A 23,417-nucleotide genomic window follows, 5' to 3' on the forward strand; every position below is an offset into this window, starting at 1 on the left:
GACTAACTGTCACTAACCCCCACCCCCTCCCCCAACCATCTTGTCGGTGATTGGCTGGAACGTGTTTGTTTTATTTTGGTGCTTATCCTGTCCTCCTAGTGTTTGTTTGACGTTTAGGACCCCTGTGTTGTCTCCCGAGACCAGGCTTTTTCACCGTGTATTCAGGGGGCAGGCAGCTAGCGGATCAAGGAGAGATGCCTACGATTTGAGACAAGAATGAAATCGCGCTGCAACCATGCAGGAACTCATAGTGCACCTTTAACTGACTGAAGACACATAAGGTAATGTGTGAATGTGTTGATGTTGGTGTTGTCATGATGTGAATCCTGTTGTAAGGTTTAGTGTGTGAGGGTTGGTGGATTAGACCAGAAGTTGACAGATAATGTGGTCGGTTCTCTCAGTAAAGAGACAATTCAACAACAACAGTTTAACACACATTTGATTCATTGACGACAGATCATCCTGAAACCTGATCCACATAAAAAGCTGCTCTATGAGACTTTAAACAGCAGCTGGAACATTTAGTAAAGAGTCGATTCAATATGACAGCATGAGGTTGTTTGAGTGTTTACTGCTTCTATATTGTCCGTTGTATAGGCTGTTGTTTTTTATAAGGAATACCACACTTTATGTGTTACTACGTGACTCAGATAGTTGGCGATTTTTTTCAGTTCAATTTTCCTTTTTTTAAACATGACGGACTAATGCATGGCCCTGGCGATAAGTGGTGTAGGTTGATGAATAAAGACGTTAGGCCTCCTGCACACTGGCTGCGTGGCGTGAGCATGGCGTTTCTGTTGCGTGTCAGTTGGCTGCGTGGCGTTTTCTGTCTTTGCACACCAGAAACATGTCTGACGCGGCGCTGCTGCTGCTAGCCTTGTTTGTACACATGTACAGTATGTTTCCCATTGATAAAAGACAACATCGGCAGTATTGACGGCAAAACAGGCTACAACTATGTTGCTACCATATAAACTGTATTGTACTGTACAAACAGAACTGATCATCAGCGAACATAACATTATCAAAGGCTTGCTTCTTATTGACTTACTAAGTGAGTTGCACTTTGGTCAGTGGAATGGCATTGGAACCATGTTTTGATAAACTAGGTCAATGACTTTTTTTTTTCTTCTTTTTTTTTTTAGCATGAGCCACCCAAAAGCAAACTTGATGACATTAAAACCTGTCACCTGACTTAGACCTTGACCAACTAATGCAATGCTCAGACAGATATAGCTCTACTTTGGTGCTCTACTTTTGGACCAAAAGCGAGTATTTAATTTTTTTTACCAGATATACAAAAATAATATTCAAATTGAATTAATAATTATACACAAACATTCAAGATCATAAAACTTTGGAGACTTTTAAATGTACCCCATCATGAATTCTGAAGTGTCTCTTTAGTGTGAGCTAAAATTGTAACCTGTAATGTAATGTTTAACCAGTTAAACAATATCTGTTTTTTGCCTTACCCTCTCCCCCCTTCTTTTCATTATCATTCCCTTTAAACCCAAACACTGCTAAAGAACAGGTTCACTCGTGGTGAGTGCACACACACATGCATGCATAGAGCATGGTCAAAGTTCAACAGAAACATGAGACATTATATTTCCTCTACATGTGTAGGATATCATGAGACATGAGTGTTGGTTCATGACCCATTGCTGCTGTCCTAATGGAGCTTCAGCCTCAGAATATTTCGTTCTGTATTGACAGGTGCAATATTTGAAAATTGAGAATTATTTAGTATTTTTTTTAAATTACATTTATATCTGCATTTATGTCAAAAAGTAGAGACTTTCAAACATCAAAATGTCATTCGTGTCAAAATGACATATCTTTTCGTATTCTATTTTGCCTGGAAACGCTTCCAACACGCTTGCGTGTCGCGTGAACAATAGGCGTTGGTCCTATTTCTAGCATGCACGCGGTTTCAGTGCGAGACGTGCGTGTCACGCAAGCAGTGTGCAAGCTCTAACCTGTTAACATGGAGCCGAAATAAAAATGGACACGCCACGCAGCTGACACGCTCACGCCACGAAGCCAGTGTGCAGCCGGCCGTCTGTGACTGAAGAACCATGTTTCTCCTAGTGTTGACGAATTGACCGAAGAGCCAGTTAATTAACCCGAGTCGTGTCACTGAACCGGGAGAATCGAGTGCCATACGTCAATGAACCGACTCACTCCTGTTTTTTTACCTCATTAGCACCTCCACTGGAGTGGTGGTAGAATCAATCAGGAAATGGGCTACCTCAAGCAGCACGATTGGACCGAAAGAGTTGTTGAAGAGTTGTAGATTGGAGACCGTGCACCAGGCTACTGAACGAGACAGAGTGTAACCATTCAACCGCTCGAGTCTAATGTAATCAAGCAGTGTCTTGGTTCTCAGCAAGTTTGAGTTATTAACCAAGCCTTGTTTCTAGTGCATCTTAGATGATTGTGTTCATGGCAATTCACACATTGTCGATGGGGAAGTACATCACATACAAATACACGTCATGTTATCTTGGTAGTTATGTTAAATGTTAGAGAAGTGAATGTTGTAGGCTGCATGGCAGCCTGTCACGAGGAGTCAAACGGGTGTCTACATTCTCGGCAAGTTTGAGTTATCAACCATTCCCAGAAGCCTTTATGTCTCGTGCATCTTAGAATTGTGTTCGTTTCTAACTTCTGATTGTGTGTAGGCAGCCTAAAGCCACTTACGCCCAGAGATGTTCACAAGTCATTTTTTGGAAGTCCAAGTCAAGTCTCAAGTCTTCGAGGGGCAAGTTCAAGTCAAGTCTCAAGTCTTTTGCCACGAGTTCAAGTCAAGTTTCTGGTCATCTGATCTGTCCCATAAATCTTATGAATTCAAAGCATGTCCTGTAGCTACCATCCAGACAGTACAGTATTAAAATCAGTTGTGGGATAACTTTATGGAGTCTACTTAACACATCCCTCTAGCCCTCGGACCTGGTGACTTAATATTAACCTAAGTCTGTCACATCATATGGATACAACTATAAAGATACAATGTGCCTGTTCCCAGCATTAGCACAACACTTTGCGATGGTTAGCTTGTTACCTGTGGTGATATATGCTAAATGTAACGTCTCTTTCACTCAAAAAAATGTCTAATGTCGAAGTGGAAATCAAGAGAATAGTGGCAGCGCCACACCAGTTAGAGAACAACCTGCATCTCAGTGTCAGTCCAAATTACGCACAATAAGCAGTTTGTACTCACTGATCTAATGCAATTTATTTATTTTCTTAGTGTTAGTAGGCTCCGCTGCGCCACGCATGGATGAAATAATGAAATAGTAAATGGGACTACAGTAACAGAAATATGTGCAGAATTAAAGGTGCCCTGCCACACGTATTTCATTACTTTGTGGTAATGTCTGAAGTTCTACCATGGACATTTTTCATTCTTCTGACGAACAGCGACAAATGGCGCTATTTTGGGCCAGACATACATTACTGTAACTGACTTTCAGTCCTCTGGCTAGTCATGTGTTATAAGTAGGTTCAGGTTCGGGTTACTTTATTGGTACCTGTAGGTAAACTAGGTTCACAGTCTAAGAGGCAGGACATCCTTAAAACTTTGTAGAGGACCACATAACATGCAACACACTAAGGGACCGTTCGGTATTTATGGAATGAAGGAGGAAAATAGGGGAGGGTCATGTCTTTTTATTTTATGCTGAGGGGAGGGTCATCCAACATTTTTTAGTCTGGATGGGGGGGGTCACCCAACTTTTTTATTCATGAAAAGAGCAAAATTTCAAAGTGGCTTGTTTGGTGCATATTTATCCATGTAGCTCTCAGTCTCGGCCCCCTACCAGATGGTCTGACCGCATACGTGGAGTTTGCTGGGGGGGCAGGAGGAGCACTGCCCCCCTGGTGGCTCAAACAGGTAATTGCATTGTTTAAAAAATGAGTGGAATAATTACATCTGGCATGACCAGATATTTTATAAATATCTTAAATAACAAAACAACTAAATGGTGATAGGTAATACGAGTTCATATACTGCTTTAGTAAAAAAAATATTACCTGGCTGATGATGGGAGCAGCAGGACGCAAAAAACGAAAGTTACTGTTGCACTAGTCTGGACATCTTGCCGTGCCAACCTTGCAATAAAGGTTTCCTAAATGCCATGTATATACATGTGATGTCAGCTTACTAATTGACTGCGGGTTTTGTGTAGATTTGGACTTTTATACGTTTATTCCACTTTGTTTAAACGGCATTTACGGCAAAATAGAGATCTTTTTTTCTCAACGTGTCTTAACGTTTTATGGTGAGTTTGGAGAGGCATCTCAACAGACTGTAGGTCCAACACTGATTGTTCACTGTTACATTTTAGTTGAATTTAAGCGTCTGTATATTGCGTTCCAAAACAGCCGTGCCGCGATTGGATTTCATAAGGGCGAATTGTTAAATTGTTACAATGTAACTTAAAATCTGCTTTAAAAATAAACATATATGTTTTGGAATATAATGTTCAGCTTCGGCAGCTTTACCTATGTGCTAAAATATACAATGACGAAGCCTAGTGACAAGTCCATATTAACCAGTGTTGAATTGGTTAGCCTATATCCCAGTGTCCTTTGCTGAATGGTCTCAATGTTTTATTGTTTTATTTCATGTGAATATTAGTTTAATAAAGGAGTAACTTAGTATCTGAAGTAATGCAGTAATGCATGAAGTTTGCATTTAGTTTCAGGTGCTTATTGTGTTTCCACAACTATGTTAGTGAGTAAATCTACTGAAATGGCCACCACACCATAACAGAGGAGTATGATGTGTACACTCAAAAAATTGAATCAGGGGGGTTGTGCACTTTAAATAGTTGTTTAATGTTCAGTTTACTTAAAATACATGTCTTTGTTAGGTTAAAATGTTATTTTCAAGTAAAGTCCATGTAATTGTGTCTATTGTTACCTGTAAAAAATATTAATGTGTTGATAAATCCCAAAACATTTAATTAAAGTGAATTAGGATTGCAATACTTGTTACATCCTGAAGACGGCAGTATAAAACACCAGCTGCCATTTAAACCAAAAAAGGAGAATAAGACTGAGATGCGTCAGACTGCGCATGTGTATAGCTTTGAACTCCTGACCTGACCCCGCCTGACCCTCCTTCGGTTAATTTCGGTAACGGAAAAGTTGCAGTTGGTGTTTGGTGTCTTATTTGGAAAAAGGTAGGAGGACATTTTCTTTCACTCGAACCTGTTGTGTAATATTTTCATGTTGAGCATGATTGTACTTTGTGTTTGTGATGCAAACTGCTGTAAAATCAGGTGGGTCTTCGACATGTTCGCTAGCAGACTTAGCTAGCTAGCTAGCTAACGTTAGCTGTATGACCCAGGTCGGTTTGCTGTTTATCCAGCAGGGCGCTGCTTAGCTATATCTAACGTGTGTTGTAGTGTTTCTAAACTTGAATTTAGTGCTGGTGGCCCAATGTAATTAGCTCAGATTAGTGGTTAGCTCCGGTCAGCTCGAGTGGAGCAGAGGGAGAGGGTGAACAACCAGAAAAATGACGTTCGGGGTCGCTTCCACAGTGGTGTGGCCGTGGCGCTTTCGCGGTTTATTAGAACAGGTAATCCGGCAGGCCACAACACCACAAGCAGCATGCTGCTACTAACGTTAGCCTCTGAGCCTGAAGTGAATGTTGTGGCTGTGTCATGCTCGCTGCGCGCTAAACTTTCTGCATTTAGCTCATACAGATAAACAATAGAAAAGGTGCCCATTTGTGGAGTTGACCCATCCACTTATTTGTGGTGAATTTGGAAGTTTACTTTGCACATTTATTTAAAGTATAAAATATATAACTCCCCCAGCCAAATCATTAGTTATTTTTTCATTATTTTTTTAATTGGGTTGAGTGTGTGAAAGTCATGCTAAAGAATGATGTAAAAGCAGGCTTTAAGGACATTTTTGTCATATTGTAGCTCAGCAACACTATGTAACTACAGCTCGCGCTACCCTCCACTTCGGTCCCCCTACAGGTTGTCTCATTGGAACTACAGCTCGCGCTACCAGCCGCTTCGGTCCCCCTACAGGTTGTCTCATTGGAACTACAGCTCGCGCTACCAGCAGCTTCGGTCCCCCTACAGGTTGTCTCATTGGAACTACAGCTGCAGCTAAAAGTTGCATAGTGTTGCTTTAAGAACCATGTAAAATGTGCCCCAATAATTGATCTGTTAACATCTTTATACATTTATTTGTCTCTTTTAGTAATCATTATGTTGCAACATTTCAGATCCTGAATTATTGCTTCGTTGATGATTTGTGCTCCTGTCTGGATAAGACCTACTCATAAAAGGTAAGATCATAACTAGCTACCTAATTACTGCAAAATCGGGTTTTGCATATTTTTAGGAACATTTATTAGATGACAGCTTCATTATCTTGTTCTGAATAGATTTTTTAAATTTTTTTTTATTTTAAGGTATAGAGCTCTCTTAAATGCAAGTAATGCATTTCAGTAGTTGATGGCTTCTGTTAATATGTTGAATTTCAGATCCTGGCTGGGATAGCCTTTGTCAGCTCCCTCCTTATTGATGTGTTATAGCTGGACTGCGGAGCTTGCATGTGGTACGTTATGGCAGAACATAGAAAAACCTTTTTTTATGAGTTATTACTAAAATAATGAATGTTGACTGTTTTAGTAGTAGGTACCATTAATATAATTTGTGTTTGTGGACATGTTTTCAGATGGAGGCAGAATTTGTCTTACTACTACTACTCCCCTTCTCTCAAAGTTCCTTACACAACTTGACCAATGCACTGAGCAGCTCATGGAAGTGTTGAAGAACAAAGGAGGCTCTGCAGGGAGCAAAATAAGGATCATTATGGCCCCAATGACACAGGTATGTGTTGCTGTTGGTAGAAAATATTATGGAATTATAAGTTGATGTTGACTAGTGAATCTGACTGACTAGACAGTATCTGTGAATGCACCCTTAAGAGTAGGCTATAAAGGTGGGTTTTGATAGTTGCCTGAACAGCAACTCTTGTGCTTCTTTCAAATGTTTTATTTGCAGCCACCTCTGAATATAAACACAGATCAGTCACTGTAGCTGTGTTTAGGGATCAAATGTATTGAAATTTGGAATGAGAAAAAGTTTGGTTCTCAACATACAGCACTGATCACACAAACAATTGAGGCCGGTTTTCGGGTTTATCTATTACTGAGTGTTGTGAGAAGGTAAGGGACAAAAACTTCAGTTTTCGTACGTGAAAGAGATTTAAAACAAACAAGATTCTTTACTGTTTTTTTCTTTCCCTTCCCTGTTAAATGTGGACATCTAGAAAGTGGTGGTAACCTTGTTTGAGATGTCATCCAATTAACATGTTTATAGAAATGTGGGTTTGTGTAAGCATTATTGTTTTAAACTTGTACATCTAGAGTTTTTTTCGGACATTAACAGTAAGGTGATAATTTTACTTCCAGTTAATTAGTGAGGTTGTAGTGGGTGTTGGCGGTGTACAGTTTTAATGTACAAATGTTTTAGTATTGTCTACCTACATGAGAATATTAGGAACACAATGTAAACAAAAAGAATGAAGATGAAAATATCTAAGTATAGTTAAAGAGAATCTATAGCAGAGCTGTTGGATTGCATTAGATTGCCCTACCTAATAAAGTGCTTAGTCAGTGTTTATTAAATGTAAATGATAAAAATGATCTCTAGTTTGTTACAGTCACCCAGCATTACTTCATCTTATTTATACACATACTGTTGGGTGATGCTATTAAAATTATTATATACAGGTAATCTGAATTGCATAGGTAAAACATTTTCTAATATAATTGTTTTTCTCCTTGCTCTTTCTCCTCTGTAAAGGAAGCCGATGCTACAGCTGTTGAGAGGGAGCTTGAGAAGTCACCTTTGGTATCTACAGCATCAATGTTAAGGGAGGTGATACCACCACTCCTCCAGCCGTTGTTGGAATTGTGATTGAGGGTGTTGAAGTTCTGCACGACTTGTTTTGACTTGATTTAAATGTTACTTTATTGTATACAATGTTACTGTAGTGTACAGAATTGCACCAAAATGTTACTGAATCACTGCTGTGTTGGTGAATAAAGGAAATAAGAAAACTATGTTGGGTGTACCAAATTCATTTGTGTGGAACCTGTTAACAAACTTAAATTATGTCAAAGTAAATAGTAAAACTTATAGTAGATGAAAACCTAATGTTTTCATTAACTGAAATTAAATGTATTATTTAATGACTACAAATAAGATATATGCTTAATTGACAAATGTAAAATATGTAGCCTGTACATATATTATTTAGGTTAATATAACGGAACTGACTTAATTTGGTTAAGCTTAAATATCTCTTGTTGATCAGAAGTAAAACATTGTAATTAGCTGAATTTACAATCATTGTGTTACTGTAACATAAGTTAGTTAAATTAAATGACCTTAATATTTTTGCTTTTAACTAACCGAATAAAAATACGTGGAACCTGTTGACATAATAAATTTAATTAAAGTCAATGATTCAATTTTTTCAGTGTAAGATGAGAATGCAGAGGTTAACTTGTGTATGTCATGGCTGTAAAAATGAAATGGTATCTGTACTTCTTTGCTAAGTGCAAACTTGCACACAAGGGGAGGGTCATTCCTCTTTTTCAAATCATTTTGGAGGGTCATAGGAAAATTATTACTGACGAGGGGAGGGTCACGTCTTTTTAGATTAGAGGCCACAAAACTCCTCCGGTGGCCCCTTAATTAAATAACGAACAGTCCCTAAACATATAAAACAGACAGTAGAACATGGATAAAAAACAGTACATGACCACATTGACTTGTGTAGTTATATTCAGAAATTCTACACCTAGTAAATGACCAAGGTGCTTGTGCCTTGTGTGCAAGTAATTCTACAGTTTGTTTAACAGAGTGATTGCTGCTGGGACAAAACTGTTTTTAAATCTTGTAGTTCTACAACCAGAGACTATTAGCCTCTGTCCAGAGGGGAGATACTGGAATTCCCTATTCAAAGGGTGTAGGCTATCTTCTAAGATGGCCATAACTATCCGCTGTAGTTGTTTAGCATACAGGGATGTGGGAGGCAGCTGGGACTCAGCTGGGACCAGTCAGCTTACTTGATCATCTTACAATTTGATATAGACAATTCTTGTGCTTAACTGAAACACCTTGAACCATGACACTAAGGAGAAAGATATGGATTTGATAAAAACATGATAAAATAATGTCATCATGGTCTTTGTACAATTTTCTCAAGCAGTATAGACACTGTTGTACTTTTTTACAGACAGCTTCACAATTCTCCTGGAAATTTAATTTAGTCAATAATTGTCCCTAGATATCTATAGGATTCTACTTCATCCACTAATTGACCATTTATAGTTATGGCCTTATATCCTGGAGTTTTACCAAAGTCAGTGTACATATCCTTTGAAGGTGTAACTCTTCACACCACTGGACAAAGTCTTCAATTATTGGTCCATGGCTTTTGTCATTTTATGGAGCAGGCTCACTATGACGGAGTCATCCGCATACTTAATGATGGTCCTATTTACGTATTTTCTCTGACACATGTTCGTATATAGGATGAACAGGAGGGGTGAAAGTACGCACCTCAGTGGTGAGCCTGTGGAAGAGCAGAGCTGACCAGACAGAACTCTGTTTACCCTTGCTCTGTGTGTCCTGATTGTTAAAAAGTCCAACCAACAAGATTAGGACTAAAATCAAATTGTTGCGGTTGCCTAAAATATGAGGTTGAATTGTATTAAAAATGGATGAAAAATCAATAAAAAGAAATTGTGTGTCAAGTGTATTTTAACTGTGAGGTGCCCACACTTGAAAAGGACCAGACTTGGGATTTCACTCAGAAGAATATTTATTTTGATCAGTTGAAGTAGCAACGTAATAGGATCAGGATTCGAAGTAACAGGTGAAAAACCTTTTAAAACAAACAAAAGAAAACACAAAAAGCATTTTAAATAAACAGGTGTATTCCCAACACAGGAAAGGTCAAATGCATTTTTTTCCTACAGGCAACACAGCTTGGTTCTTTACCCTGCGTTTTACTAGATTTTCCATATAAAACTATACCAATCTAAGCATTTGATCTTATCAGTTTAACACCTCTTTAAACCATGCAGTAATAATTTCTTTCAAACTTGTACCTGTAACATTTAACACATTTACCACATTAAATACAAAACAGACGAAGGATCCAAACGAAAATCTATATGAAACAAGAGTCCACGTGAGCTTACCGATAGCCTGTCATAATCAAAAAGTCCCAATTCCTCACAGTGAATGCATTTGTGCCTCTGCTGACCTCTTTGTCTGTCGCACTCCAGTCAAATGACTAATGCGCGTATTTGAAACACTGATTTAACTGGGCGCGAGCTTCTAATCTCCCCAATTCAATTCACCTGGTTGAGCCTGCACCAGAGCGTGCACACAGTCACGTGCGGGCTGGCATGCAGAGCACGCGCAGGGGAGGCGGCATGCAGGAGAAAGAAATGACGGATAACGGAAGACAGCCACACCTCCACCGGGTTAGCGCGACATTGTGCATGGGACCAACTTCCCACAAGGTGTTTGAAAAGCAAATGAAGCAGATTAACACAGAGGAATCACTATAAACAGACTGTATATGTTCTCTCTCTGTCCTGTAATAAGTGAACTCTGAGCTCATGTGTTTGTGACTCTTCACCTCTGTCTCCTCTCACAGGGAGAAGATGATCTGCAGCATCCTGCTGCTCATCATCCTGACCTCCTGTGTCTCTGGTTAGTTTACAGCTTCACTTTATTATCCACTAACACTAAACAAAGAATCACTAAAGTGTCCACAGAAACATGTGGAGATGGAGTTTAAAGTTGTCAGTGTGTCTGCTCCTCACTTTCCCTCTCTGTCTCCTCAACAGGAACATTTGTAGTGAATGTGACCCAGACCTCCTATCAGGCAGAGGAGAACCACGACATCACACTGGAGTGGACCTTCACAACCAACTCTCACAGTTCCTCCAACTCTCTTTCTATCTTCTGTGAACTGTTAACTGAGAATCCAGTCCTGTTTCATCTCCATGAAGGAGTTGAGGTCCCAGAGTCTCAGGATGAACAGTTTGCAGGACGAGTCCAGTGGGACAAAGACGTCCTCAGAGAAGGACGACTCAGACTTCATGTGTCCAGACTCAGGACTGAAGACTCAGGACTGTACAAGTGTCAAGTGTTCACAAGTTATGGAAGTAACTCTGGTAGATGTTGGCTCAATGTCACTGGTAAGTTGATTCATAAGAACATTCTTTCAGTTTCAATTCAGCAGCTTATTTTTAGATAAATAAGAACCTAAGAAGAAAAGTATACTGTGGACTTCCACAATCCAAAATCCTTGTTTTTTTCATCACATGAATGAAACAGATGTGTTTGGTCTCTTTACAGCAGCGAGGGATCGGCCTGAACCTGAGACACCAAACACAACAAGTCCACCAAACACAACGTTGTTCCACCACAACCACGGAGTTGGGGAAGCATCGGCTTCTACTGTGGATTGACCTCAGCAGCAGCAGCTCTGCTGGGTTTTTGTTTCTGTGTATTCAGGGTAATCAACAATCCACTCTAGTTCCAGGGAAGAGATTCTTCTCCAAGAGCAAGTCCACCACGACCAGAGAGTCGGGGAAGGATCGGACTCTACTGTGGACTGACTTTTTGTTTCTGTTTTTTCAGACACTTTTCCGTCTAGAAATCAAGATTTCTACTCTGTAAAAGTTACAGTTCACCAAGTGCATCTGTAGAAACTTTAAATCAGACAAAACTGTTAGAATTCAATTTTATACCACAGAGACAGAAAATATTAGTTTCTCACAAACAAACTGAATGACCCTGAGTCATATTACACAACTGATTAATAATGGAGGAAAAGATGTTTCTCTTTATTATTTTGTCAAACTGTCACTTATAAGACAGATCTGAAATGTGCTGTGTTCACTTTATGGAAATATCTGCCTCGTATACGACGCAGGCTGTAGCTAATATGTGCAATTTTGTAAAGTTCCTTCTTTTGTTACCTGTCTAGGGACTACGGATGTAGCATTAATGCTCTGATATGTTACATCTTGATGTTCATTAATCTAAATGACTAAACTGTGACAGCAGAAATGACTGTCTGTAAAAAATGCTTTCATTTAGTAAAATGTTTGGAAGCTTTTAAAGAAACAAGGAAACAACTTGTTGACATTTCTTAAAGTGCCCATATTATGAAAAAATGGGCTGGGATTTGGGGTGTTCTTTTGTGTCTCTGGTGCCTCCACACACATACAAACTTTGAAAAAAATCCATATGATCTACATCTGAGCTACTGCGCATGTGCGAGTGGCATCAAAGATAGTACAGAAGAAGAAGAAGAAAAGAGGTCTCACTCTGTAGCTAAAACAGAGACCAGGTGAAAAGAGGATCTGCAGCAGTGAGAGAGAGCACTGCAGTACAACACAAATATGGTGTTTTTAGAAAATTAAACCATGTAAAGCTATTCTGGTGCAACCTTAAAATACAATTATGAACCTGAAAATGAGCATAATATGGCTGCTTTAAAGGTCCCATGACATGGTGCTCGTTGGATGCTTTTATATAGACCTTAGTGGTCCCCTAATACAGTATCTGAAGTCTCTTTTATATAGACCTTAGTGGTCCCCTAATACTGTATCTGAAGTCTCTTTATATAGACCTTAGTGGTCCCCTAATACTGTATCTGAAGTCTCTTTTATATAGACCTTAGTGGTCCCCTAATACAGTATCTGAAGTCTCTTTATATAGACCTTAGTGGTCCCCTAATACAGTATCTGAAGTCTCTTTATATAGACCTTAGTGGTCCCCTAATACTGTATCTGAAGTCTCTTTATATAGACCTTAGTGGTCCCCTAATACTGTATCTGAAGTCTCTTTATATAGACCTTAGTGGTCCCTAATACTGTATCTGAAGTCTCTTTATATAGACCTTAGTGGTCCCCTAATACTGTATCTGAAGTCTCTTTATATAGACCTTAGTGGTCCCCTAATACTGTATCTGAAGTCTCTTTATATAGACCTTAGTGGTCCCCTAATACTGTATCTGAAGTCTCTTTTATATAGACCTTAGTGGTCCCCCTTAAAGTCTCTTTCTCGAAATTCAGCCTTGGTGCAGAATTACAGCCACTAGAGCCTTATGAAGACATAAAGGGAAGATTCCAGATCGGCCCATCTGAGCTTTCATTTTCTCAAAGGCAGAGCAGGATACCCAGGGCTCGGTTTACACCTATCACCATTTCTAGCCACTGGGGGACCATAGGCAGGCTGGGGGACCGCAAATTAATGTTAAAAAACCTCATAAAGTGAAATTTTCATGCCATGGGACCTTTAAACAAATATGAAAAATGACCACAGCTTGTGTGTTTTCTCTCTGACAAAATGCGAAAGATTGATTTTCTTTCTTTTTTAGCTTCAATGTAAAATATATATGAAATTTCAGAGAAAATGATCTCTTCTATTTGTGTATTAACTTGCATCGATATATTATGTCATATGTTACTTGTAATATTCCCTCTTGTCGTACTACTACAGATGTACATTAGCATTAATACTAACTGATATGTTACATCTTGATGTTCATTAATCTAAATTAATAAGTTATGACAGCAGGAATGACTAATGTCTGTAATAAAGCTTTCATTGAGTAAAATGTTTTGTAGCTTTTAAGGAATCAAGGAAATAAACTTGGTGACCTTTGTTACAATAAAATAAATGAAAATGACCACAGTTTATGTTTTTCATCAGGTAGTGTTTCAGTTCTACGTCGATTGAGACTAAATGCAAAGACTTTTTTTTACCTTCAATGTAAAATATTTGTAATCCAGAAGAGTCAGAGAAAATAATGTTGCTGCTGAAACATCTGAGATATGATTTGGTGTTTTACTACAACAGAAAAAGGAAATGAAGTGAATCAAATTTGGTAAATTACAGCAAATAAAGAAATCACACAGAACAATATGGAGACATCTTCCTGTTTCTTCTTCTTCCTGCATTTCAGTTCCAGAGACATTTAAACCACAATGCAACCGGAGCACCACCTCTTCCATTCATGTGTGTTATTATGCTGAGCTGATAGCATGCAGGTTAACTGTGGAGACTTGATGATCAACTCCTTCAACAAGACCAGCTGACTCCCAGTAAAAAGCTCCCTCTGCTGGTTCATCTTTAACTCCACAGCTTTTCTTTAACCTTTAAAACACATTCAGTGCAAGTATATCTCGCTGCAGTCTGCATCAAGCCCCGCCCACATCCAAGTCAGCCATTTTTTTTGCTTACGTCATTCCCCATACGCTCGAACGGACCAAGACAGCCTGGTAGAATTTTTTTACTATGAAGAAAATTATTTGGATTGTTTTTTATTTTGAATCTTTTAATTTTATTTGAAAATTTTATATCTATAAATGTAAATGATCTGAAAGAAAACCGAATAGGCTAGTCACCAATTTAAAAATGACATGAAATTATATTTTGAAACTTTAAAAAAGGACTGACAAATAAGAAAGCCATCTGGACTCTGAACATTTACAATGCCTTACAACCTCTTTAATGTAAATTTCATGCGCCCCTTTTTCGTGTATGTATGTATGCATTTAATGTTTTCAATGTGTTTATGGATCTGTACTTGAATAATAAAGGTTTTTGAAGACAAAAAAAAAAAAAAAGACAGCCTGGTAGAAGCTGATATAGCCTCTTGATTCACATTAGATAGAAACTGATGATGTAGGCTAAACACAAACGATATTTCATGCAACAGTGAAGTTTTCATGTAGTTACTACTGATTTGTGATTTTGAAATGATATCCAAATTTGAAAAATGGGTCATTTTAAACCTTGTTAATATTGATGACAACGTGTTCAAACGGAAAACGAGCCATATTTCATTTAATTTAGCCCTCAAAAGTAGAATGGTGTGTTGTTTCATTATGGACTTTCATATTAACAGCAAGAATTCAGTCACAACCAAACGTACAAAGGGGCGATTTTGCTTTAACAATTAACAGGTGAACCAGAAGCATACTGGGGAAACTCGAAAAATTTGAATATTGTGCAAAAGTTCATTTATTTCAGTAATTCAACTTAAAAGGTAAAACTAATTATATAGACTTATTACATGCAAAGCGAGATATTTCAAGCCTGTATTTGTTATCATTTTGATGACTATGGCTTACAGTTTATGAAAACAGAAAATTTGAATATTGTGAAAAGGTTCAATATTTTAGGCTCAAAGTGTCCCACTCTAATCAGCTAATTAATCCAAAACACCTGCAAAGGGTTCCTGAGTCTTTAAATGGTCTGTCAGTCTGGTTCAGTAGAATTCACAATCATACGAGATGCTCCTCGGATATTACCTGCACAGTAACACACCTAATCTAAGTATTTCAAAAGGTCGAACACACATACAGATGTTTAGATACAGTAAAATCGCTACGTGATTACCGTTATATCCGAGGGTTGAAGCTGCATTTTAACGGGGCAGTGCAAGTTGCTGCTGTGGTTTAGCTGAAGCTAACGCAGCCTGAGCTTTCACGTTACAAAAGGTGTTGACCGTTGACTTAGCTAGCACGCAAACAGTTCATTTACATGTCTACGAGCATGTTAGCAAACTACACCAAAAGACAAATACTGAGGAATATTGATAGAAAGCAGGGGGAACGAGTAGGTTACTTCCATACTTTTTAGCATTGGCTAATTAGCAACCTGCCTGCCATGATCAGATGTAGCTTCCGAGCTAGCTAGCAGCTAGCCCCAGAAGCTCATGAAAACAAGGCTTTCACCGGAGCAGTCTTACGCTATTTCCGAACCACTCTTTTCGTTTCAAAGTCGGAAATCAAATAAATGAAAAAGTACACGGGCCCAATTACAGTTCACTGTTGTTGCATGAAATGTCGTTTGTGTTTAGCTTACATCAGTTTCTGTCATCTAATGTGAAACAAGAGGACATCAGCTTTGCTACCGTCTTGGTCCGTTCGAGCGTATGGGGAGACGACGTAGGTAAAAAAAAAAAAAAAGACTGACTTGGATGTGGGCGGGGCTTGATGTCAAGCCCCGCCTTCCCGCAGACTGCAGCGAGATGCTCCTCATTCAGTGAGACCATGACAGTCCTCGTCCTCTCCTGTAGACTGGATCCTGAATAAAGGAGTTCTCATTGTTGTTAGCTTTTTCTCCACTAGGTGACACTAACAGCTTGTTAAAATACAGCCGCATGTTTGAACCTGTTCAACTGTTTTAAATGTTACTAAAGATGTACAAACTCTAGTTTCCTGTCCTAGTGAAGAGATCAGGACAGAGACAACTTAATACAACATTATGCTGTTGTTAATTTACCTTAAAACTATAACTATAGTCTTGTGAAAAACTCCTCAAATTATTTTCTGTAACCTCTAAGTAAGTTGACTTAATGGGTTCATTGTTTATATGTGTAGATGCATTATGTTTTATATTTAATTAACTTTTTTATATATCATTTGATTGATTGATGTATTTCTGTATTTCTGTCTGTCCCAATGTGTCAATAAATAAAAAAACCTAAAACTGTGTTGCCATCTGGACACCACACGGTGTATAACATCTCAGTGATATCTTACTCTGCTGAGTCTAAACACATTTGGTTCCTTGTTATATTTGGCAGTGAAGCACTGTTGTGGTTTTAAACAATAAAGAGGTATTTAGTGTGTAGATGTTTTGGTTACATTTGCTGGTTAATGCTGAAATATTTATTGACACGTTTGGGTCTTTCTGACCTTCAGGTTACAGTAGGCCTATATATGTCATACCTGTCAACACTCCAGATTTACTCCCTACTTTTAATCATTTATCCTGTCCCTCTGCTCCCCATTTGTAATTTTTCCCGCTAATCTCCTGATTTCATTGTGATATCATATGACTCAAATGGGTGTTTCACAGTTTCTGTGATATGTCCAGACTGGAGGATATGTCTGGTACTTGGCGTGGCCATAGTGGGATTCGTAATTTTGCGGCCGGGGAAAATGACGTTAGCAAACATGCTAATTATAGCATAAATATGCTTCTCTTTGGAGGCGCAGAGCTGCTAACGTTAGCATTGGCTCGTTCCTGAGAGGTGTGATGGAGGCTGATTCACGAACATGAAGGCAGAGCTAACACACAGTACAGTTTATGTTTGGACAGTTTGTATTGCTATGGACTTAAGGTTCATTGAAACATGTTATGCATGCCTTAATGGCCACTGTTTACTTTCACTTTGAACAAAGATAATTAAAACAGCTCCTCCTTAATGTCCTGAGCTGAGCTGCAGAACAGGTAGGACTTCATATTCTGAGTCAAATATTTCAGAGTAGAGAAGCAGTCCGTCTGTATGTTTCATAACTCAGGAGACCCAAAACATCTCGCTGCTCGCTCTTCTTCAAAACAAGTAAGTATAAAACATATTTCATGATTCACAGTTTGTTTTTATTGTGTACATCAACTGTGGGACATTTACTGATATTTAGACAAACATGTTAATTTACTCTCAGATTAGAAAATGATTCAAACAAATTGGCCCAATTTTTATATTTGGTTCTTTACTAAAGTATTATTCTAAAAGTTCCTCCAGGATTTGATCTTCAGACATATTGTGATCTTCAGTTGATAAATGACAGGACAAAATGTTGTTTTAAACTTTGTTTTAGACTTTTTCTCGATTTTAGTTTGGATGATCAGTTCCATTTTATTTAGTGTCAAGTTCATACAACAGGATGACTTGTTTCCCTTTAAGTCTTTAAAGCTCCAATAACAAACATAATTAAAATATATATTATATAAATATATGAGTTTGTCCCCATAAAATAATCCCCCAAACAGCTGTTTGCAATATCAAACAAAATAATATGTCATTGATCATTGTATATTAGTTATTAACAATGACCCAACCATCAGAGATGAACCATCTAAAGTAGTTTCTAACTATTACATCCCGTGTTGCACGGCCAGTCAGTCTGACAGAGAGCCAGAGGTGGAGATGTTGTGGAGACAATACAGGCCAGTATTATGTTGGACACTCCCGGTGGTTACTATTGGACATTTGGTCTGTTATGATTTGAAACAGATGTGCTAAATATATGACACTGTATTTGTGAATAATGTACATTTGTTTGTTTCCATTAGTTTGTTTTTGGGTCAGACTGTTTAAAAGAAGAAAATAAATTGAAAATGGAAGGGGCACAATATTTGTTAAAGGCAGAATATGTGTCTAAGATTCTGAATGAAGTATTGTGGGGCTGCAGAGACGTCCCGGCCTACAAATCCCATCCTACAGACTAAAGGAAAACATCTTTGTTTGGTACAGATTCTTGCAAAAATCACACTATGACTATAGTACATTTTTATTTGTGTTTCAGTGAAAATGAGAATGATGATCCAAAAAATTGATCATTCCCTCCAATATCGTGAATCGCAACATTAGTCAAAATAATCGTAATTTGACCTCAAATCGTGCAGCCCTACCGAGCAGTGTGGTTAACCACTATCTTTTAAACAAAGATCTCAGAGCATGTGACCTCTGAGACAAAGGAAAACACATGTCCCACATACTGTAAAAGCCACACCTGTATTTGTAAATGTTACCATTAGTTTGTTGTGGGTCAGACTGTTTAAAAGAAGAAAAGAAATAGAAAATGGAAGGAGATGTTTTCTATCCCTTTAAATAAAAACACTTAAGGTGACCCCATGCTGGCTATTCTACCTCTGGTTCTTTACATAGTTCATAGTTTACGTTGTGATATGTGGGCTACTGTAGAACCCTGTTAATCTCGATTTGGTAATATAAGTGTGATTTAATCCAATTTTCTTTGAAAAACTGGCACAAAAAGTAACATGTATTACCTGTTCCTGGATGGCAAAACATGGGATTTCTAGATTCAACTTTTCTGAACAGCTGGGCCCAGGACATTAGACTTCTTATAAATACATATTATTTTCAATGTTATAACTTTGTTGCCTAATAAAGACATACATATAAACAACTGTGTTTAATTTCCCAGCTCAGTCTGTGTCAGTATGTTGGTTAACTTGTTCAGCAGAAAGTTTCCAGAAATCTTCGTCCTAACTTGCTCGTCCTCGTTAATGCACTTGTGGAGGAGTTTGTGGTTCTACACCTGGTAAACATCTACAAACACACATGAACAGGTAGGATGTTGTTATTTTTAAACTTTTTCACATTTTGTGATGTTGCAGCGTTATGGTGAAATCTTTTAAATGCAGTTTTCTCTCATCAATGAAACAACAGAACAGTCAGCTGTTGTAACAACTGAGTATAAACAGACGGTATATGTTCTCTCTCTGTCCTGTAAAAAGTGAACTCTGATCTCATGTGTTTGTGACTCTTCACCTCTGTCTCCTCTCACAGGGAGAAGATGATCTGCAGCATCCTGCTGCTCATCATCCTGACCTCCTGTGTCTCTGGTTAGTTTACAGCTTCACTTTATTATCCACTAACACTAAACAAAGAATCACTAAAGTGTCCACAGAAACCTGTGGAGATGGAGTTTAAAGTTGTCAGAGTGTCTGCTCCTCACTTTTCCTCATAGGCGTCGATTTCGGTGGAGATGGTGGGTACGCGTACCTATCAGATTTCGTCATGAGTCATTTTGTCCCCACCACTTTTTTTGAAAACATCAAGCTTAATGTAGTTAAAAAAAATGAAGTTCATAACACATATAATTCTTGAGCGACAGATGCCAACAAATCCACAAAAATCTCTTTCCCCACAGGGCAGCACAGACACAGCCGTTCTGCTGCTGCGCTGGCTACACTCTTCTCTGTTCACAACACTGCAACAACTGTAACATTGGGATACGGTCTAGGTTGGGGGAGGGGTGGTTGGCACGTGTTTCCCAAATGGAACTTGTTGCTTTGATTGGAATCCCCCGTGTGGGAATCGCACATGATTGAGTGATGTCATCATGTCACTGATGCAGGTGCAGCTCAGCTGACGTGCCGCACACGTGTTGTGTGTAGATATGGTCAATTGTACTGGGAATTAAATCAAAATATTAGCAAAAGGCATAGCCACACATTTGCCCACTGAACTTCAACACGTAGCCTATGGTAGGCCAGGCCTATTTTCCTTTCGTATCTCCAATCTCTGAGTCTGATGTCACATCATGTCACATATGGTACATGGATACATGAAGCAGAACATAGTGGGTCATACAGTATGTCTAATGCTTTTTGAAAACTTAAGGCTTTCTTCTTCATAAAATGTGTCGGACATCATCACATTTTTGTATACATTTTTATTCATTTACATTAGTAAGCTACAGGACAGCGTCTTTCAAAACATGACCTGCACGAAAGAGAAAAAAAAATGAATGCATCATTGTACCCAGCACTTCTGAAAATGCACATCCGAATGCATCTCTGTCCCCAGCACATTTCAAACCAAACTGACGCCCGTGCGTCTCTCTGTCTCCTCAACAGGAACATTTGTAGTGAATGTGACCCAGACCTCCTATCAGGCAGAGGAGAACCACGACATCACACTGGAGTGGACCTTCACAACCAACCCTCACAGTTCCTCCAACTCTCTTTATATCTACTGTGTACTGTTAAATAATCTCAGGCCCTCAGTCCTGTTTTATCTCCATGAAGGAGTTGAGGCTCCAGAGTTTCAGCATGAACAGTTTGCAGGACGAGTCCAGTGGGACAAAGACGTCCTCAGAGAAGGACGACTCAGACTTCATGTGTCCAGACTCAGGACTGAAGACTCGGGCCAGTATGAGTGTAAAGTGCACACAAGTAATGAAAGTAGCTCTGGTAAATGTTGGCTCCATGTCACTGGTAAGTTGATGCAGAACTTTCTTTCCATTTCAATTCAGCAGCTTTATAGATATATAACAGGAAAACTTTGAACTTTCACGATCCTTACACTTCTTTGTCTTATAGGAAAATGTTTTCCTTCACATGAATGAAACAGATGTGTTTGGTCTCTTTACAGCAGCGAGGGATCGGCCTGAACCTGAGACACCAAACACAACAAGTCCACCACAGCCAGAGAGTTGGGATATGTTCCTATTCTGCTATTTAATAATCATACTTGTAATGTCTGTACTCTGTCTGTATCTCCCCTGGTGGATTTTGTTTCTAGTTGTTACATAAGATTAAAAAAGAAGTTCAGCAGGTGAATCAGTGGATACAGTTAACAACTTTAATGAGACAAAACTGTTAGAGTTCATGTTTATAGCAAAGAAACTCCCCCACACTGTCTAACTTGTGTCTTGCCTGATATATATATATATATATATATATATATATATATATATATATATATATATATATACACACACACATATGGGCGGGATTGAACATTTGATACTATTGTGTGTGCTGCGGTCGTTGTCCGGTTTTGTGGTGAAATTAAAGGGATATTTCACCGTTGGAAAGATGAATATATCTTTAAATTGGGTCACTTATGTAGTAGAAATGTGATTTTTTTTTTTTTTTTTTTTTTAATTGGTGCCTTCTAAGCCGAGAAAAGCCCGAAAATTTGTTTTTGGCTCATGTGGATGAAAGACACCAAATTCCAGAATGCACTTGCTTCACTGCTTTAGAGTCCACTCCCAAGCCACACCTACCGTTTACAGTCAGACAGACAGTGAGGCAGTCAACTCAACTCAAGTGTTGTTACACATTTAAAATATATAAAAACGACATTATATAAAAACGACATACGAAACAGGCTACATTTAGTGCGCACACATTATAGGCTCCTTAAAGTTCAGCTAACGCATACAACTAACTCGGCTGTAAACACCGAGTATAAACACAGCCGTAAATTTGCGTGGAATGTAGAGTGGTCGGCATTTAACAGTCACAAACTCCACCAGCAGTTAGCAGTTAGTTGGATACAAGCACCCCATTTCTGCACCAGTCCATGTTAACAAAGCCCACCTCCACTAGTCTTAGCTGGCGACAGAGCAGCAGGCCTGGTAGCTGAACTCGCGTTGGGAGTTTCTTTGAAGTTGGATGTAGTCCAGTTTGTTGTCTAATGACAAGCAAGCAGGATTGATGGAACAGGTGGCCGACTAGCGTTAGCTTTCCACCTAGCTAGGTCATACTCCAGCCCTTCTTTGCGTTTCACCTCTGAGGATGTCCCCTTACAGGCTAGCGGCATCGGGCGACACCGCACGCTGAGGTGCTGGTCTCCGTAGCAGGCGAAGCTCACACGCATAGTGTGTTGAGTATTCCGTCTGTAATAAAGTTTCCTGCATATTCTCCGATCTGTACCAATGTATGCCGGTGGTACACATGTGCAGTAGTTTGAATGCACGTAATTGTTGTCAAAGTTTGCTGCTGAAAAGAGAGCCTGTTTAGCGAAGCTTCAAGATGGCTGACACTCGGTTTGCTTCGGTAACCTTCGGATAAAGACGATGGGCAGGTTGAAAACATGCGGAAGTAGCTCCTACTACTGGCTGTAGTCCATTGCCTCTGGGCAAAAAATCTTCTGATGACGCAAAAATCTTTGTTTTCCGTCATCAGAAGATTTTTTCAGACCCGCAGTACAGAAATCTCTTGTCTCAGGGGGACATTAGGGAGGGAGGCACGGTCATTAAAAATACTACCTTGTTTCTACTGATACAAAGCTTACAGGATTTGGTCCTCTTAAATGAAGCTAAAGCAGCAGGGAAATGCCTCGTGTTCTGTTCTATGGATGTTCAACCAACATGTGAATGGTTGAGAGACTGTTTCCTGGGAGTAAAACCAAAAGTCATCAATGAACAATTTAGGCTACTGTCACTGAGCAGACAGATTGATTGGATTAAATCATCTCCATTATCAACTCCAAACCATGGCGCCTACACCTTGATGTAGGATGACAGCGTCACGGTAAGATAAAACGCTACTTCTACGCCCGCCGTGGCCGTTAATAAATATGCTGTTTACATTATTAATAATGACACTCTTGCTGCATCCCATAACCCTTATTTGATAGCTCCTCGGTCCTCATCTGAACCGGAAGTTGTTCTGTCCCTAAGGGACTAAGACACGAGGAAGAGAGGCAAGTGGAGGATGCAATTTAAGGTTTATGAGATGCAGCCTGTAGGTACTGTAATGTTTATGATTTATAACATGTGACATTATGATGTTATAGTATTTCCAGATGTGATGTTTCTTAGGTTGTAAGCAGAAATTGTTTTATTCAGTCCACAAGGGGGTGCTTTAGTTTCATTGTTGTGTTGAAACTGCGGCAATTGCACCTGACTGCAGTACGCAGATCGAGGTTGGGCTAAATGCGGGCGCCATCTGGTGGCAGAGATCAGGCAGCACATTCTCAAACGTCTATAATATATATTATATATAGATATATATAGATTATAATAAATAATGATATTTGAATTATAAAAAAGGAAAGGA

General features: G+C 38.9%; 1 protein-coding gene and 1 long non-coding RNA gene across 11 annotated transcripts in view; both read left to right on the plus strand.

The window, feature by feature from the left end:
• LOC116060419 overlaps positions 1 to 23,417 on the plus strand; it is a 236,379-nt gene that overhangs the window by 201,102 nt on the left and 11,860 nt on the right. For 2 of the 10 annotated variants that reach the window (XR_004895467.1, XR_004107495.2), the window contains one exon: positions 3,506 to 3,568. Coding sequence is in view for 6 of the 10 variants with exons in the window: in XM_035993590.1 (XP_035849483.1) it covers positions 19,183 to 19,190; positions 19,411 to 19,466; positions 20,484 to 20,843; positions 21,001 to 21,161 (585 nt within the window). In the remaining 4 variants the exon portion in view is untranslated. Of the gene's footprint in view, positions 1 to 3,505; positions 3,569 to 10,372; positions 10,773 to 10,909; positions 11,264 to 11,423; positions 11,584 to 19,045; positions 19,191 to 19,386; positions 19,467 to 20,483; positions 20,844 to 21,000; positions 21,194 to 23,417 lie in introns of those variants that run through there. The other 8 variants (XM_035993570.1, XM_035993590.1, XM_031313970.2 and 5 more) reach the window with 8 other exon arrangements.
• Positions 228 to 8,532, plus strand: LOC116060421. The gene is made up of 5 exons (XR_004107496.2): positions 228 to 281; positions 6,254 to 6,316; positions 6,515 to 6,588; positions 6,709 to 6,863; positions 7,842 to 8,532. It is a non-coding gene; the product is annotated as an uncharacterized LOC116060421 (long non-coding RNA).

Source organism: Sander lucioperca, chromosome 17 (assembly GCF_008315115.2).
Source record: "Sander lucioperca isolate FBNREF2018 chromosome 17, SLUC_FBN_1.2, whole genome shotgun sequence".
NCBI lineage: Eukaryota > Metazoa > Chordata > Actinopteri > Perciformes > Percidae > Sander > Sander lucioperca.